The sequence below is a fragment of the Haliotis asinina genome, chromosome 2 (genome assembly GCF_037392515.1).
Source record: "Haliotis asinina isolate JCU_RB_2024 chromosome 2, JCU_Hal_asi_v2, whole genome shotgun sequence".
Taxonomy (NCBI): Eukaryota; Metazoa; Mollusca; class Gastropoda; order Lepetellida; family Haliotidae; genus Haliotis; species Haliotis asinina.
This window is the reverse complement of record NC_090281.1, coordinates 13,130,683-13,146,156: the sequence shown is the minus strand read 5'-3', so window position 1 is coordinate 13,146,156 and position 15,474 is coordinate 13,130,683. Positions and strand designations below refer to the sequence as shown.

General features: G+C 40.4%; 1 protein-coding gene across 1 annotated transcript; it reads left to right on the top strand.

The window, feature by feature from the left end:
• The first annotated feature begins 414 nt into the window (after positions 1-414).
• On the top strand, positions 415-10,766 carry LOC137272279 (salivary glue protein Sgs-3-like). The gene is made up of 4 exons (XM_067804640.1): positions 415-787; positions 7,521-8,058; positions 8,571-8,699; positions 9,660-10,766. The coding sequence occupies exons 1-4, from the start codon at positions 506-508 to the stop codon at positions 9,914-9,916; spliced, it is 1,206 nt and encodes a 401-aa protein (XP_067660741.1). The 5' UTR covers positions 415-505; the 3' UTR covers positions 9,917-10,766.
• Positions 10,767-15,474: the final 4,708 nt, after the last annotated feature.

Sequence of the window (15,474 nt, the reverse complement as noted above, 5' to 3'; positions counted from 1 at the left end):
AACATGGAATCGTCGGTGGACACAAGTCCCACATCTTTCCATGTTACTTACACCAAGCAAAACTGGGAAAGGAAATTGTTCACTAGAAAACTTTCTGTTATCTGTTTTGCTATTTCGCAGGCACAACTTCAGGGACTGAAACGTTTCTTCATCGTCACGAAATGAAATATTTATTCCTCCGATTTGTTGCACAAAAGTCTCCTAAATTATGATTGATTTCTAATCGATCTGCTTTTCGAACAATTCATCAATAGTCTTTTATTTAATTCCTGCTTCTAAATATATGGTATTGATGAAAAATAATAAATTGAAATCATCTCCATTCTACATTGGAAAGCCATTCAAAATATCATCGACATCATTCTCGCATGAGCAACCATAGGGAAGCACCAAGGAAACTTAACCGTCAGTGTACAGAGAACGACGGAAAGTCAAGGACAGGTGTTGGACAAAGCTGAGCGAGTTGCAGAAAGGTCTTAGAATTCACAGGACCAACATCATCAGCATGAGAACCATCATCTTGATGCTGACGGTTTCAAGTGTGTCCTCAGACTGGCTGTCACAGATGGGGGGAGAACGGGACAAGGTGTTACCTGGTTATGTGTATCAGATATTTCAAACAGGTACAGTAGGGCAGTGTTATCGACTCTGTGTGTATTCGGCCAGGTGCGCCTCAGCCAACTGGATCTCGAGCACTGATGAGTGTCAGCTTAGCACCAGTGCTGTGGGCAGTTTGCAAGTTTCCACGAACAACGTGTATCTTCCCATTCATCAGTTTGCTGAACAGGTTGGTAGTTTTCTCCTGAATGAGTTTTTTCTCGGTTTGGGCGGTCTCATAATACAGAATCGTGTTTATAATACAGAATATGGTGTTTCCAGAGGGTTCCAATCGACCCCCTTTTATAAACATTATCACAAGATGAATTTTGATCACCCCTTCACCCTTTGCGAATGATAGCGTGTTTTCTTTCTCGTTTTGGGAAGTCTTATAACCCAGAGCCGTGTTTCTGATACAGAATATGGTGTTTTCAGAGGGTTCCCATCGACCCCCTTTTATCAACATTAACACAAAATGCTTTTTTTTGCTCACCCCTAGTGAATGATGGCATGTTTTTTTCTCGGTTTGGGCAGTCTCGTAATACAGGGCCGTGTTTATGATACAGGATATTGTGTTTTCTGAGGGTTCCCATCGACTTAATAATCGACACTCACAAACTAAACTCACATACGAACATACGTCACCCACACACAGCTGCTCGCCCACACACGTAGCAAGATGCTCCCATTTCTCTCTCACAATCACACACACACACACGCGCGAACCGTTGCAAAGCCTTCGTGTTTGACGTATACAATCCTGTGTACTTGAGAGAATCCACGATTCCCTTGGTAAATGACCAGATGGTGGCCACCTGACTAAGTGCAACACCTAGTTGCGGGTGCAGCAACGTGTTGCAGTAAACGTGGACAAAGTACTCTGATTATGTGTCCCAGTCCACTCAGCTGTCAATGGGTACCTCGTAAGGACGGGAACGTTGCATTACTTTGGAGTGCCTAGTGGTTGCAAGAGGTGTATGATTCTCAGAGTGTTGAGAGTGATAATACCATGTGCCGTTTAAGATTTCCATCCAGTGATCAAGTGAAAAGTCAAAGCGCCTTTGGTGAGATCACCTGGATACTGCCGCTGTACAAACATTAGTGTAATGTGTGTCCATATCCTTTCACGGTGGGCGTGAATTCTGCGCCTGATGTATTGTGTATTCCTATCATACTCCTGATAGCGGTCAAAATCAAAAGGCTGGTTAGATGTAAACCTTGCCAGCCCTCACCAAAACATACCTGGCCACAAAAAACTAATTTATTTATTTACTTTATACTTACGAGTGAATTGATAATGTTTTCCTGAAGATGATGAATATCTTCACATACGTCGAAATTTTGGTATGTGGATTTGGGAATCTGACAGTCCGTGTTGAAAATAGTCCGTCCCAGGCGATCTCGCAGGCAGGTATTTGTGTATTTGAAGTACATTCGAGCTGTACTCCAGCATTAATATAAATATTTCGATACATTCGACCATAGTGAGGATGTTTGTAAAGCAGTTGGGATGCAGTAATAATAATTAAAATGCAGTTCAAATGCACCTATCATGTTCAAAACATTCGAGCATGTCACAAGAATCAGTCAATCACTCCAATCGTGTTTAGTTTGACAATGATTTCCATCTATGCTCTCTTCTCCTGGCTTACTAGGTCTGAGATGCATTTAGTTATATCTAAATTACTTGAAAACCAGACGCCTAAATATTTGTATTTGTATCTGCGAAACCTTCTTTTCCTCAGGGGGGAGAGTGTTAGGAGTGTGTATTTTTTGTATATTTTTGTTATTAATTAAGTAAGGATTATCATTGAGTCACAACATTTAGAGTTTTGAATAATAATTATGATGGGTCACACTTCGTTTTAAAAGATGGTCAACACTTTTAGGATTCTGGTTTTCCGGAATTTATCTGCTCCTAGTTTTCTATGTGATTACTTCCGGGAGACTTATTCGAGGGCAGTGTTGACGACTGTCGTATGTGCCCGAAGTTTCGGGAAATGACTTGCGACACACATTCGGACACATAACTGGAGGATATACATCACTGCCAACGCTTCATCATAAAAAAATCCGCCAACGCCTGAATCTACATTATCTGCTGGCTCTCTCATTGCTAAAAATAACATTTGAGCTTTATAGACCTGTCTTTGTTCTGTTTTGCTGGTTCACAAGCGGATTTCTTACATAGTTTATCACGGCGAATTCTTAAAGGTAACACTATTTACAGTGGCAATCTGGCTTCCTCTATAAAACCACTTATCCCTATTCGAAAGATGTCCCCTTTTCTGAGCACACTATTTTGTGTTTTCTCAAGATTAACATTTGACCCCCAATTGTCTGAAAAAGTTTCAAGAATACTTAAGATGGATACAAATTTACTCATGTACACCGATCGAACAGGGCAGGTGGCGGCGTTGGTATTGCGTACGATGATAGATTAATAATGCGTCGTCTGACTGATGTCAGACACTTTGATTCATTCAAGTTATTGCCGATTCAGTTCGTAACTGAAAATCAGTGTATATATGTTATAGTTATTTACAGGCCACCAAACCCTGGAAACATGTTCCTCGAGGATTTCTCGGCACTTTAAGATACATTGAACACAGTTAGTGTTCGTGTGTGTGGATTTCAATTTTCTCATTGACAATCCTGAAGATAACAACGCAAAACAGCTGCTCTATATCCTGGATACCCGTTGTCTCATACAAATTGTCAGTGAACCAACCCATTCTAGGTGTCATATTCTGTATCTGGTGATCGTCCGTGAGAAGGAGGTGGACATAAAACACATGGCCTTTGATCACTCAGTCAAGTCTGACCACACATGTGTTATCTTTACTGTAAACATCAGAGTCCAAAAGGAGATCGAGGAATGTTGTCACATACCTGAAATGGAAGAAAAAAATCCGTTGACATTAAGTATCTCGGTGAAGATTTATCAACAGCATGTGTCAGTTACCAAGGCATGTCTGTTTCTGAAGGTGTGGACATGCACGATTCATTTCTCCGACAGCTAGCGGACCAATATGCACCTGTCAAAACCTGTACCATCACAGTCCATCCTGAGTCTCCATGGTATAATGATAGCATCCGTGCTGCAAAGAGACAGAGGCGGAAGCTGCAACGTAAGTACAGAAGAACTAAACTGACCACCCACAAATAGATGCACAGTGAACAATGCAATGCATTAACATCACTGATTGAGACAGCAAAATCAAACTTCTATAAAGATGCCATTTAATCAGCTACTGGACAGAAAGAAGTGTCCAGAATTGCCAACATATTGTTGTTTAAACGGAACACTCTTGTTTTTCTGGTTTCTTCACTGACAAGATCAACATCATACGTCAAACTTTCAAAGTTCACCATGACGCTGCGCAAATTCCCGTAACCACGAACTCCCTTCCTTTGTCATCGTTTAGATGCAAGATGAAGAGTCCAAACGTGTCTCCAAATGTCAAGCGCAATTATGTCTGCTTGACCCATTACCAACGTGGCTCTTGAAACAAACCATTCCATCTCTTCTTCCTATCTGGACGTATATCATCAACAACTCAATAAGCCAAGGTGTAATGCCTGATCAACTGAAGCCAGCAATTATCACTCACCTCATAAAGAAGAAGAACCTCAATCATGAATTGTTAAAAAACTACAAACCAGTATCGAATTTGACATTCATCTCTAAGCAAATTGAGCGCATGGCTGCTTCTCAATTCAGAGACCATATAACCAGAAACAACTTCTATGAAGAGTGCCAATCTGCCTATCGATCCTTCCACGGCACGGAAACTGCGTGGATGAAGGTTCAGAACGACATCTTAAGAGGCATAGACACCGATGAAGCGGTCATTCTTGTATTGCTGGATTTATCGGCAGTTTTGACAGTGTAAACCATTCTGTGCTACTCTCTACCCTTGAAAACAGCTTTAATGTCAAAGATCTTGCTTTAAGGTGGTTTGTCTCCTATTTAACTGACCGGAAGCAGGCAGTTGTCATTCAGGGTGAAAGGTCAGAGGCAACATACTTGGAGTTTGGAGTGCCTCAGGGCTCCGTCCCAGGCCCCCTACTTTCCACATGTTACACATCTCCCCTTGGTGATATTGTAAGGTCCTACAGCTTAAGTATGCATCTCTATGATGATGATATCCAAGTCTATCTATCCTTCGAGCCATCTAACACATCTTCAGCCAAGTTCTCCTTTTCAAAAGTAGAAAAATGTGTTGATTGCATCAAGAGATGGATGTCACCGATTTATCTCAAGTTAAATGATGAGAAAACTGCACTCCATGTGTTCCATCCTCTTCGACTTCAAAAAAAGATTCTGCTCCCACAGTTTTGCATCGGTGAATCTGCAATAACAGTGCGCCCACATCTTCGCAATCTTGGTGTAATCTTTGACTCTTCCCTCAGCATGGAACCCCATGTTATCAATGTCAGTGGCCAATCTTATCTCCATCTGCGTAACATCGGTATGATTCGTCGATACCTGGACGTGAAATCTGCACAAGTTCTTGTTCAGGCATGTGTGACATCAAGCTTGGACCATTGTAACTCTTTGCTGTATGGTGTGCCAAAACAAGTCCTCTATACGGTACAGATAATACGAAATTCAGCCGCACGATTGATCTGTCAAATAAACAGGACTGATCACATCTCTTCTGCCGTCAAGACCCTACACTGGCTTCCAGTCCGCTTCAGAATCGACAATAAAATCCTTCTCCTTGTTTTCGGGTGTTTGAACGGTCTAGCGTCAAAATACCTCTCAGATCTCCCGACACCATATCTCCCAAATAGATCACTCCGCTCAATAGACCAGTCTCCTCAAAGGGTGATCGTCCTTAAAGTACTGTAAAATTATTGTAATCCTGCGAGGATACGTAAGTCCCAAATCATTCAAAGTAAGTCAACACTTTCCCAGTTTCTAATCCTAGATCGTTTAAAATCTGGCTAGATTATCTTAATTGCTAACGACTGAAAGGATGGTGTAGGGTCCACGCAGGAAGACCTGTACTGTACGAGTAAGTCCCCATGCTCCACGGTATGGTGACCTACCTTCAGTTGGTGGTAATATATAGCCTGTTTTCACCTTGCATTGCCAACTGTAGGTAAAATGTTTTAGATGTAATTTCTAGTTTTAACATTCGAATCTGTGATAATATAGTTATTTTAGTGTCCATCGTTGACAGGTTTTTCACATTTACTGTAACTTCTTATGTATGCAATTAATTGCTGTTGTCACCATATGGCTAAAATATTGCCAATGTGACGATAAATTTGAACTCACTCACTAAATTTGACTCTGTGATAATCTAGCTATTTTACTTCGTTGACAGTTTTTAACAATTAACCATTAATGTTATGGATAAAATTAACTGTTCTCATCCCGATATGGCTGAGATATTGCCAATGTGACGATAAATTTGAACTCACGTTTGCCACAGGGCCGATGGGTAGTCTAGTTGTTAAAGCGTTCTTTCGTTCATCGTTCAATCACAGAGTTTAATTTGCTTATTAGACGTTCTCGACAGTTTCATGTTTGTGCAAAAAAGAGGATGTGAAAAAAGGAACGAAATCATTTCCATTATCAGAGACATTTCCTGGTGTCGATCCTTTGAAAGAGGTCTTTCCATGTTACTGTTCAGAATATCTAGAGGGCGTTGAGGAAACTGATGATCTATCATCATGATTTGTTTCGCAGATTCATCCAGTCTGAACATCGATTTATAGATACATAAGTCAATAACCGACAACACCTCCTCAATCTCAAAATATACCTGGAGCTATATTAAATTACGACCATAATCTATATTTTGTGTTGTATGGCAACGCTCCAACGGCTTCTCTGCTTCAGTCATAATGCATGTTTGTTGAAAATCAACTTATAGTAGCCCTGTCAGAGGGGAACAGCAAACAGTAATATCTGAATCTGTAAAACGTTCGATTTGCATACACTAAAACAAAATTTGATCATAATCTATCTTTGGATCAATAGAGAACAAAAAGAACTTGTGCGCAACGCAAATCATAAGCTGTTGGCGAGGAATCTGACTATGTTATCGAAGAAATACAGAATTTCCAATATCTTCTTGATAGATACGTTTTAACAAAACACATTATTTAAGTTTATATCAGTTATATACTATCCACGAAATTAAAGTTATCTTGTTACTTATACATAACTCTTATACATTGCTCATGTAGTGTCATTTGTGGCTACACGGAAGGCTTCTGAAGGCGAGAGCCAACCAACCAGTGAAGCTGATTGTGTTAGGTTCAGCTCAGGTTCAAGTAATTTGCACCAGTTAGTATATACTAATCAATACGCCACGACAATAAACTTCACTAGCATGACTTCTGAATGTTTTCGAAAACATGTATTGATTCATATGGACGAAACAATCACAGTTAACATCAATAACAATAATCAGCCTTCACGACAACAAAACTTCAGACATAATGATACTACCATAGTTAGATTACAGATATACATTACATTAAGCTTATCCCTTAAGATATTTACCGAAATAAAGGATTCAGGTTCAAAGTTTCAAGATAAGCCAGAAAAAAACACCAAAAAAACCCAAAAAACAACAAAAACAGAAAGAAAACAAAACAATAAAATGTGTTCGGAAACATCATTAACCGTCGTCTGTACGTCAGCTCTCGGGAATTATAATTTAGACTGTTTTGTGGTTCAGGCAAGAACATAGTCTGTAGGGAATGACAGTTTAGGGGCCATTGCTGCTTTTCTAACCGTTTTGTTCAATTGTTTGACGGGTTATCGTATGAACATTTAATAATTTAGACCAGGTGATGTTTATGGCGTAGTTTCTAACTTGGTTCACAAGTTAGTAAGATACCATGTTTAAATAGCCAACAATGTTTTTTATATGAAGTATTTGATATTTCCCCCCAAGAATCATCCTTGCGCAGATGCACCCTGTGGGGCTGACCATGTGTGTGTCCCTGTCAGCAGCAGTTCACATTATGTGTGTGCACACGTCAAGGGATATTCGAGCAACAGTGCTACACCTTCTGTAGCAGCGACTACTTTGGGTGAAACAACACGAGACCTGACAACGTCGTCTTCACCACTTCCGACTACGACGATTTCAACAACGACACAAACATCAACTACTGCCTTGCCACCTCCGTCTACTTCAGTGCCCCCGAAGACGACATTAGCATCAACTACTACAACAACTTCTCCAACGACGACATCAACACCACCTACTACAACACCTCCGACGACAACACCAGCACCAACCACTACAACACCTCTGACGACGACACCACCAACAACTACAACTTCACCAACTACTACAACACCTTCTACAACGACACCAGCACCAACTACTACAACACCAGTTCCGACTACAACACCTTCACCAGTGACTACAACACCCACTACCACAACGCCTCTTCCAACTACCACTACACCTACAACTACTACACGTAAGCAAACCAAAGTAAATGTTAGCAGACGGTATAATAGTCAATACGATTATAAGATGCTCTGGGCAGTTGTTCTTTGTATAGGGCAGACTAAGTAGCTCCATGGGATTCGGAGACGATTCCTCTAGCACCAGTCAAGGATACTTGTGTAAGGGTAGAAAAATAGGATAAACGCTTGCCAAATCGATCCTTGAAGTACTATGTTTAAACCCAATGCCACATTTGGTCATTATATGGGGTAAAATAAGCAGAAGTAGCGAAACATACAGTGAACTCACATTACTGATCCTGTGAATTATACTACCACATCATAGTTTGCTTTCCCAAGCAACCATTAGTCAGTATCACTTTTCAGTTTTCTACACCTAAATTTCTACACGACTTGGTTTCCCTACCTTCAGAATAAAGGGACAGCATGTATATCTCATGTCCCTAAAACGTGATCCCGTTGTGTCTGGGAAGCCGGATATCTCACGAAGGGTCTTACCTTAATGTCAGTTCTGTCCCCTCAGATGACGGAACGTGCACGACTGACAGTGACTGCAGTCCACTTCCTTTCACCAGCTGTTCAGACAACCTCTGCGTGTGTATCATAGGCAGCGACACTGACACTACCATTGGCATGTGCCGATCATTAACAGGTATGTTATTTGGTTGGTTGTCGTTTAACGACGCACTTAGCAATATGGCATCGGGCTGTAAATAATCAGGTCTGGTCCACATAATCCAGTGACCAACTGCATGAGTATCAATCTGCAAAATGTTCAGCACAGGCAAACACCAGCTGCATAGACCAACGCTCCAGAATGAAAATGGTAAACATACAGCGCTCTGTTATTCAGTGTCGTGTGTGTCTCCGCGTGCGTGAAAGACGCAAAGAGATCCACTTGTGCTGGGTGACGTGTGTACACACGTCGATAGGGTTCATCCAAAACTTCTTTAAGTCTTGCGCGACTGCTGTTAACTCCATCCGCTCTACACCCCCTGTCTAAGGAATTCCGTGACAATCATGGCCCTAGCGTTGAAGTAAAGGATCGACTATAAAATCGGACGTTAAGAACGTAACCTGAAAACTGTAAATATGTATAATCATTCGTTGTTTGAGATAAGGAACAGCAGTTGTGTATCATTTATATTTGTTATTCTTATTGTTTATTGTTTAAAACAAATATCAAGTCATGCTTTCAAAAGCCGCTCAAGCATGAACTGGGTGCTGACTAGGTACCTCTACAGTTCACATCTTTCATATGATATCGCATTTTAACATATTTTTTATTTGGAACTCAAACGTGATAAAATCAACAGATTCATAAATATTTGACCTCACAGATGACTGATAACAGTCAAATGAAAGAATAAGGAGATCTCCAGATCTTTTGAGCAGTATAATGTACTTAATGTATAGTCTGATCACCATTTGTAAGTCAATTTGAGTCCAGTTCCTTCATGTGTCAATTAAAACGTATGTTTCGTGTGTTTAGCTATTTCATATAGCCGTATGAATTAACATAGTCGTATTATTCCAAACATGGGTAATCATATTTTGTAACTAATACATAGTCGCAAAAATTAACTCACTCGCTGCTTTCTTGCAATTACAGAGTGTTCCTCTCTCGCATCCGACTTCTCCAGCTTCGAAGACATGGCCATCACAGATTTGAACATTGAGACCATTACGGGAAAGACGCCTGCACAATGCGCACAACTGTGTATAGACACCTCCTCATTCGTATGTAAATCGTATGAAATGTATTTCAGCACCTGTCTATTGCAGAATGTCAGCTGGTATGACGTTCCTGAAGGTGGACGTGGATACAAGAAAAGGGTTGACCATTACCAGCGTAGATGTAACTGGTGAACTTTTGATACACTGTCCGATGTCATTCTTTGCTACTTTTGGAACAGTCTCGGTGCTCATTCATTTCTCTGTGTATGTATATATTGTCATATTAACGTTGAACGCGCCATAATGCGATAAATGGCCGCAATGTCTTCAGTTAGTTTACTTTACTTTTTGTTGTCAGTTGTCAATTCATGTGACCAGGACCCGTTAAGACCCGGGTTAAAATTGTTCTTCTGTAACCACATTTTTTCGTTAGACAGAGCGCAGCCGTACAGTTGGACTATTGCAGAGTGTGGCTGAAAACACTCACTCACTCAAGCGACCTGGACACATAAAGTTTAATTCTATGTTTCTATTCAAAGTAGATTTCAAACAGCCGGCAAGGGATGTTAGTGACACACTGTCGCTATTATTGAATGAACTTCAAGCTGCTAATGTTTGCTGTCGTCGGACACACATTGTCAGCCTTTTTTCAATATGTTCAACCCTGCTTGTACATGTCTTCACAAACACCTCGTTCTTAATTCATCACTGGCAAAACCTACATTTGTGTAAATACAAGGCCATTTGAACTATATGTTTGCGTGTTATCTTTAATCGCAACTAGCAAGTTAAGGATGGGCGATAAAAATATTGTTCTAAATTTTAGAATTTCACAGAACATATTTACCAAATTATTTCGAAACATTTTAACATGTACATACAGTATAAACACGAGCTGTTTTTTATGAATTTGCAAGGAATGTGTTGGTTTTTTTCATCATGCTAGGGTATACATTTCCATAGCAGCGGGAAAACTGGAGATTTTAAATCTTTCACGTATGAATAAAATTTCAAAGAGGACGGAGATGGGAACCTAGAAAAATATAAGGAAAAATTATACAAACGTACAAACTGTTGTGTTGGTACATTTCGAAATGAGATCGGTAAAGATTTGGGTTGCTTGTTGTAAGAGGCGACTAACGGGATCGGTGGTCAGGCTCGCTGTCTTGGCTGACTCACGTCATCGTACCCCAACTCCGTAGATCGATGCGCATACTGCTGATCACTAGATTGTCTGGTGCAGACTCGATTATTCACAAACGATGAGAGTGCATTCTGACAAGCGTTTCTGAATGTGATTGCTGGGGAAAAGCAACTAGACACCTGTTTATGGCGGCTAAAAGTGAAAGAAGATAAAAAGTTTATTCAGTTGTGATGTATTTGATAGTATAATATTGTTGTGCTTGGGACCTACGTTTTCTGTATTTCTACACATATTTTCAGGCCAGAAACATTTCTGTTGTTTATTTCGTTTTGATTCAATTCAAATGTATACGTTAAATGCCCGTCAGGTTTAGCACTTCATGACTCCGAAATTAAGTCACTTGTAGCATATATACATCTGTACTGCAAAAGTTAAGCACCACCAAATTGGAAATGAAATTTGAAGTATAAAAAACCCGCATGAATACAACTAGTGCGGTTTCCAACAAGTACCCACTTTCCACGTGCTTGTTCAAAATCATGACGAAATGGAGAGATAAGACAAGCCATATTTTTGCTCTATTATATTCGTGCTGTAATTATGCGCGGAAAACTATCCCAGGGCACAAGATGACAGATATTGGGTATGCACAGAGCTGGTTTGTCTCTCGTTGCCATCGATAGAGATTTGAACATTTATCATACTGTAATGATCAGCAAATTGATTGAAAAGCACCGTGCCACTGGTAAAGTCGGGTCGACCTCAGAAAAGCAGAGCAAGAGATGATGGAGCCCTTGTGTGGTTAGCTAGAATGCGTCCTTGGCAAGGCGTGAAGGATGGTGAACAGGTAACAGAACATCGTCCTGTACTGTGCGGACTAAGAGCCAGACGACCAATACGACGGCCACTACTGACTGCCAGACACAAGCAACTGCGAGAGTGGTTTAGAGCTCGTGAACTCTGGAACTAGTCATCCTGGGGACGTGGGGACGTCAGATGAAAGTAGGTTTTTGTTTCATGTTATGGATGGTCGTAGACGAGTGTGGAGACCACGGGGTGCCGCCTTCTCCCAGCGTAACATTCCTAAGGAAGTTTCATTTGGTGGTGGATCAGTTATGATGTGGGGCTGTTGTTCCCATGATTGCAAACTCCAGCTGGTTCAGGTTCATGGGAACCATAATGAACAAGGTTACCAACAAATTCTTAACAGTCATGTCGTACCACATTTGATGGCCATCCACTAGCATTCAGACTAATACTTATGGATGACAACTGCGCAAGAACTGGCCCAGGCTCTCCAAGAGGAGTGACAGACGATTCCAGTGTGGAGAATACAACGATTGGTTCACAGCACGAGAAGACGTCTCAGAGTTGCGTGCAGAGTGGTTATACCCGATATTGATGAGATTACCCAGACGATTTTGCATGACATAATCCATGATTGTGCGAGATTGCATTGCTGCATCGTTCATAGTTTGTGACTGACAATCAAAGTCGTTGCAGGTCCCATTTTCAACATTAACACTGCTTGATAAAAGTTACATTTTCGGCTAATTTTGTCCCTTGTTTCATCGTACACAAAAAACCATGACACATGTGTATTAATATAATACTGACATCAAAATGTGGGTAGTGCTTAACTTTTGCACAGATGTATATTTTCCGATCACCCTTTTCGCGAATACATGCAGGAAGGTTTGGGTTTCCAAACATTAACTCTGTAATCTTTTGTTGGAAAGGGTATAAATAAATGGATTGTAAGTATTTACGACAATACATTCATGTGTTGCTATGATCCCAACATCAACTCGTTGGAAACGATACAAAGAAAAGGAGTTTTAATCATTTACGAGAGTGTGTTCGTGTGTTGCTATGATCAAAACAAATATCAGATGTCTTCGCAAACACAATGGAGCAATTCTCATTTGGGTCTGTGATGATTACTGATCACAATGTAGATTATGTCCGTGTCCTCGCGGGAATGATTAAAGCATCAAAGAGTTATGTATGGAATAGCCTTGTCAACGAAGGATATTACGGATTGTTTGTTCCGAATCAGTGGATGGTCTTAATCCCGAGCTAGCTTGGGTACTTGCAATATTCATTCAGTCACGAAGGAAGACAGTAAAAGCAGCAAATAATTTCCCGCTTCGAGTTTGTTATTCTAGTAATTAATCTCTGACTTATCAACGGGCGACAAGGCCGTGAAATGTCTGTCCTTTGGAGAATCTTCATCAAAGGCAATCTTTTGTTCGCAAGAAGCAATGTAAGATGGCAGCATAATGAACACTAGATCAGTCGTGGTTTCCCCGCTGTGATTCCATTAGACTTCAACTTATCAGTCAGCTTTGAGAATTCTGAAAAAACACATGCCCGTGAAGATTAGATCTGAAGATTAAAATTAGACTTTAGTAACCCATACTTGTCATAAGAGGCGACTAACGGGATTGGATGGTCAGGCTTGCTGAATCGGTTGGTACGCGTCCTCTTTTCCCAGTTGGCTAAATCGATGCTCATGCTGTTGATAGCTGGATTGTCTTGTCCAGACTCGACTTCTAACAGACCGTCGCCCCAGAGCTGGAATATTGCTGAGTGCGGCGTAACACTATACTCATTCTCTTACATCTGCAGCAATTTGACCATATCATAGACCTGTTGGAATAAGCACCTTGCAGATGCTTCACCGAAGGCCAAAAAGGTTTTGTTCTGTGTTATGAAGTCACTCAGTAATGTGAAACCAATAGGTTATAACGTATGTTTCAAGATATTTTACTCAAAGGTTGCACCTATCCTTTAAAATCTGGGTGGAATATCTGGACTAAATAAGTATTGAGGAAATAGAATCTGTTCATTTGTTGGTTTGTAAGTCATTTTTAGGAATTAAAATGTGTACCGCCAACCACTGCGTTCGCGGGGAGTGTGGAAGATATCTTCGCTATATTTCAGTCTGCAAACGCTGTTTGACATACTGGCACAAACTTTTGAATATGACATATTCTCGGTTCCCTAGGAAAGGGTACAATATGCTGTATCTCGAGGCTTCTCGTGGGACGTCTAATTGGCCATCTAAAATTAAATCCTTGCTTTATACCTATCGACGCCTAGTATATTGTGTGGGTCGACTGATTTACCAGAAAATAGTAGATGCAATACTTTGACGAAATGATGAATGAATTCGTTGATGGAAACGAACGAATACTTGAAATCAAACTTCTTTAGTTGCTTACACAAGACATGACAAGCATGTATACATGAATGAGGTGACCGGACTTCCAGCTCAACCCCATGGCCTTTCCTGCGGGCGGCATAATCCTGCTCGCGGTTGTCCCTACGCAGACAGTCGGAATACCGTACACCACACTCACATTCAGTATAGATGTCAGCATACATATAAGATTCAAGAATGGACAAAGAGAGAAATAATAGCACTTTCTTCTCCAGTTGATGCTATGACAGACACTGCCAAGGAGGATGACCAATAAAGGCCATATATGTCAAAGGTAATTAATGGCAGTGACAAAGAGGAACAGGGTAGCTGATAAAACAATGTACTCTGCGGTAGTGATAAAGGTTAAGAATGCAGATTGAATAATAATAACAAAATATCATGTGGCCTGGCTACGGTCTTTAGAAATATTGGTGCATGGATGTCCTGAAGTAGACATAATTACATACCTATGGTTTTGGTTATATCTGGGAAGCTTAAAGTGTAGATTCCCCTGTATATTTTCTATCAGAATTTGATGTATCTTCAGTTCAAAACTGCCATCATTGTTGAAACGTATTTACTATCATTAACCATTGAGAAGTTTAGAACAGCTTTGGACAGTGTATCCGTTGTAGTTTTCACTCCTTAAACATTGAATCGGGAAGGTATCATAATATCCCAAGAAATCAAAGGGGTTGTACTCTCTGTAATAATGGTAATGTCGAAAACGAATATCATTTTCCTCTTTCATGCAACGCTTACAGTAATCTTAGAAAACAGTTTATATCACATAAGTATTTCATACGTTTATCATCCTATTGTTCAATACTAATGTTGAAATTTTGAGACGTGTGGCAATGTTTGTACAACGTGCGGGTCAATATCGTAACTCTGTGGACCAATGATATATGAACCATTGGCCAATACCAATGTTGGAATTATGAAATATGTGGCAATGTTTGTACCACGTGCGAGCAAATATTGAAACTGTTGCCTATGATGTATGTACCGTGACCTATGCTAATGTTGGAATTATGACACGTGCTGCAATGATTGTACTATCTGCGAGAACATACTGAGACTGTTGTTTAATGATATATGTCTGCTAATGTTAAAATTATGAAACCATTTCGCATCGAGCGCACTCCGTGCAAACAAACTGAAATTGTGTGAGGAACGCTCATATATTTATACATCTATACAATGGAATGTGATAAACAAACTGTGGACAGTGACCAAAGTACCATTGCATGATGGCCTACATGTACCCATTTTGCAAAAAGCACTACTGACTAAGCAGGGCAAATTAACGGTTATAGTTGCTGCACATGTGAGAGAGTGAGTATAGTTTTGCGCCGCACTCAGCAATATTCCAGCTCTGGGGCGACGGTCTGTTAA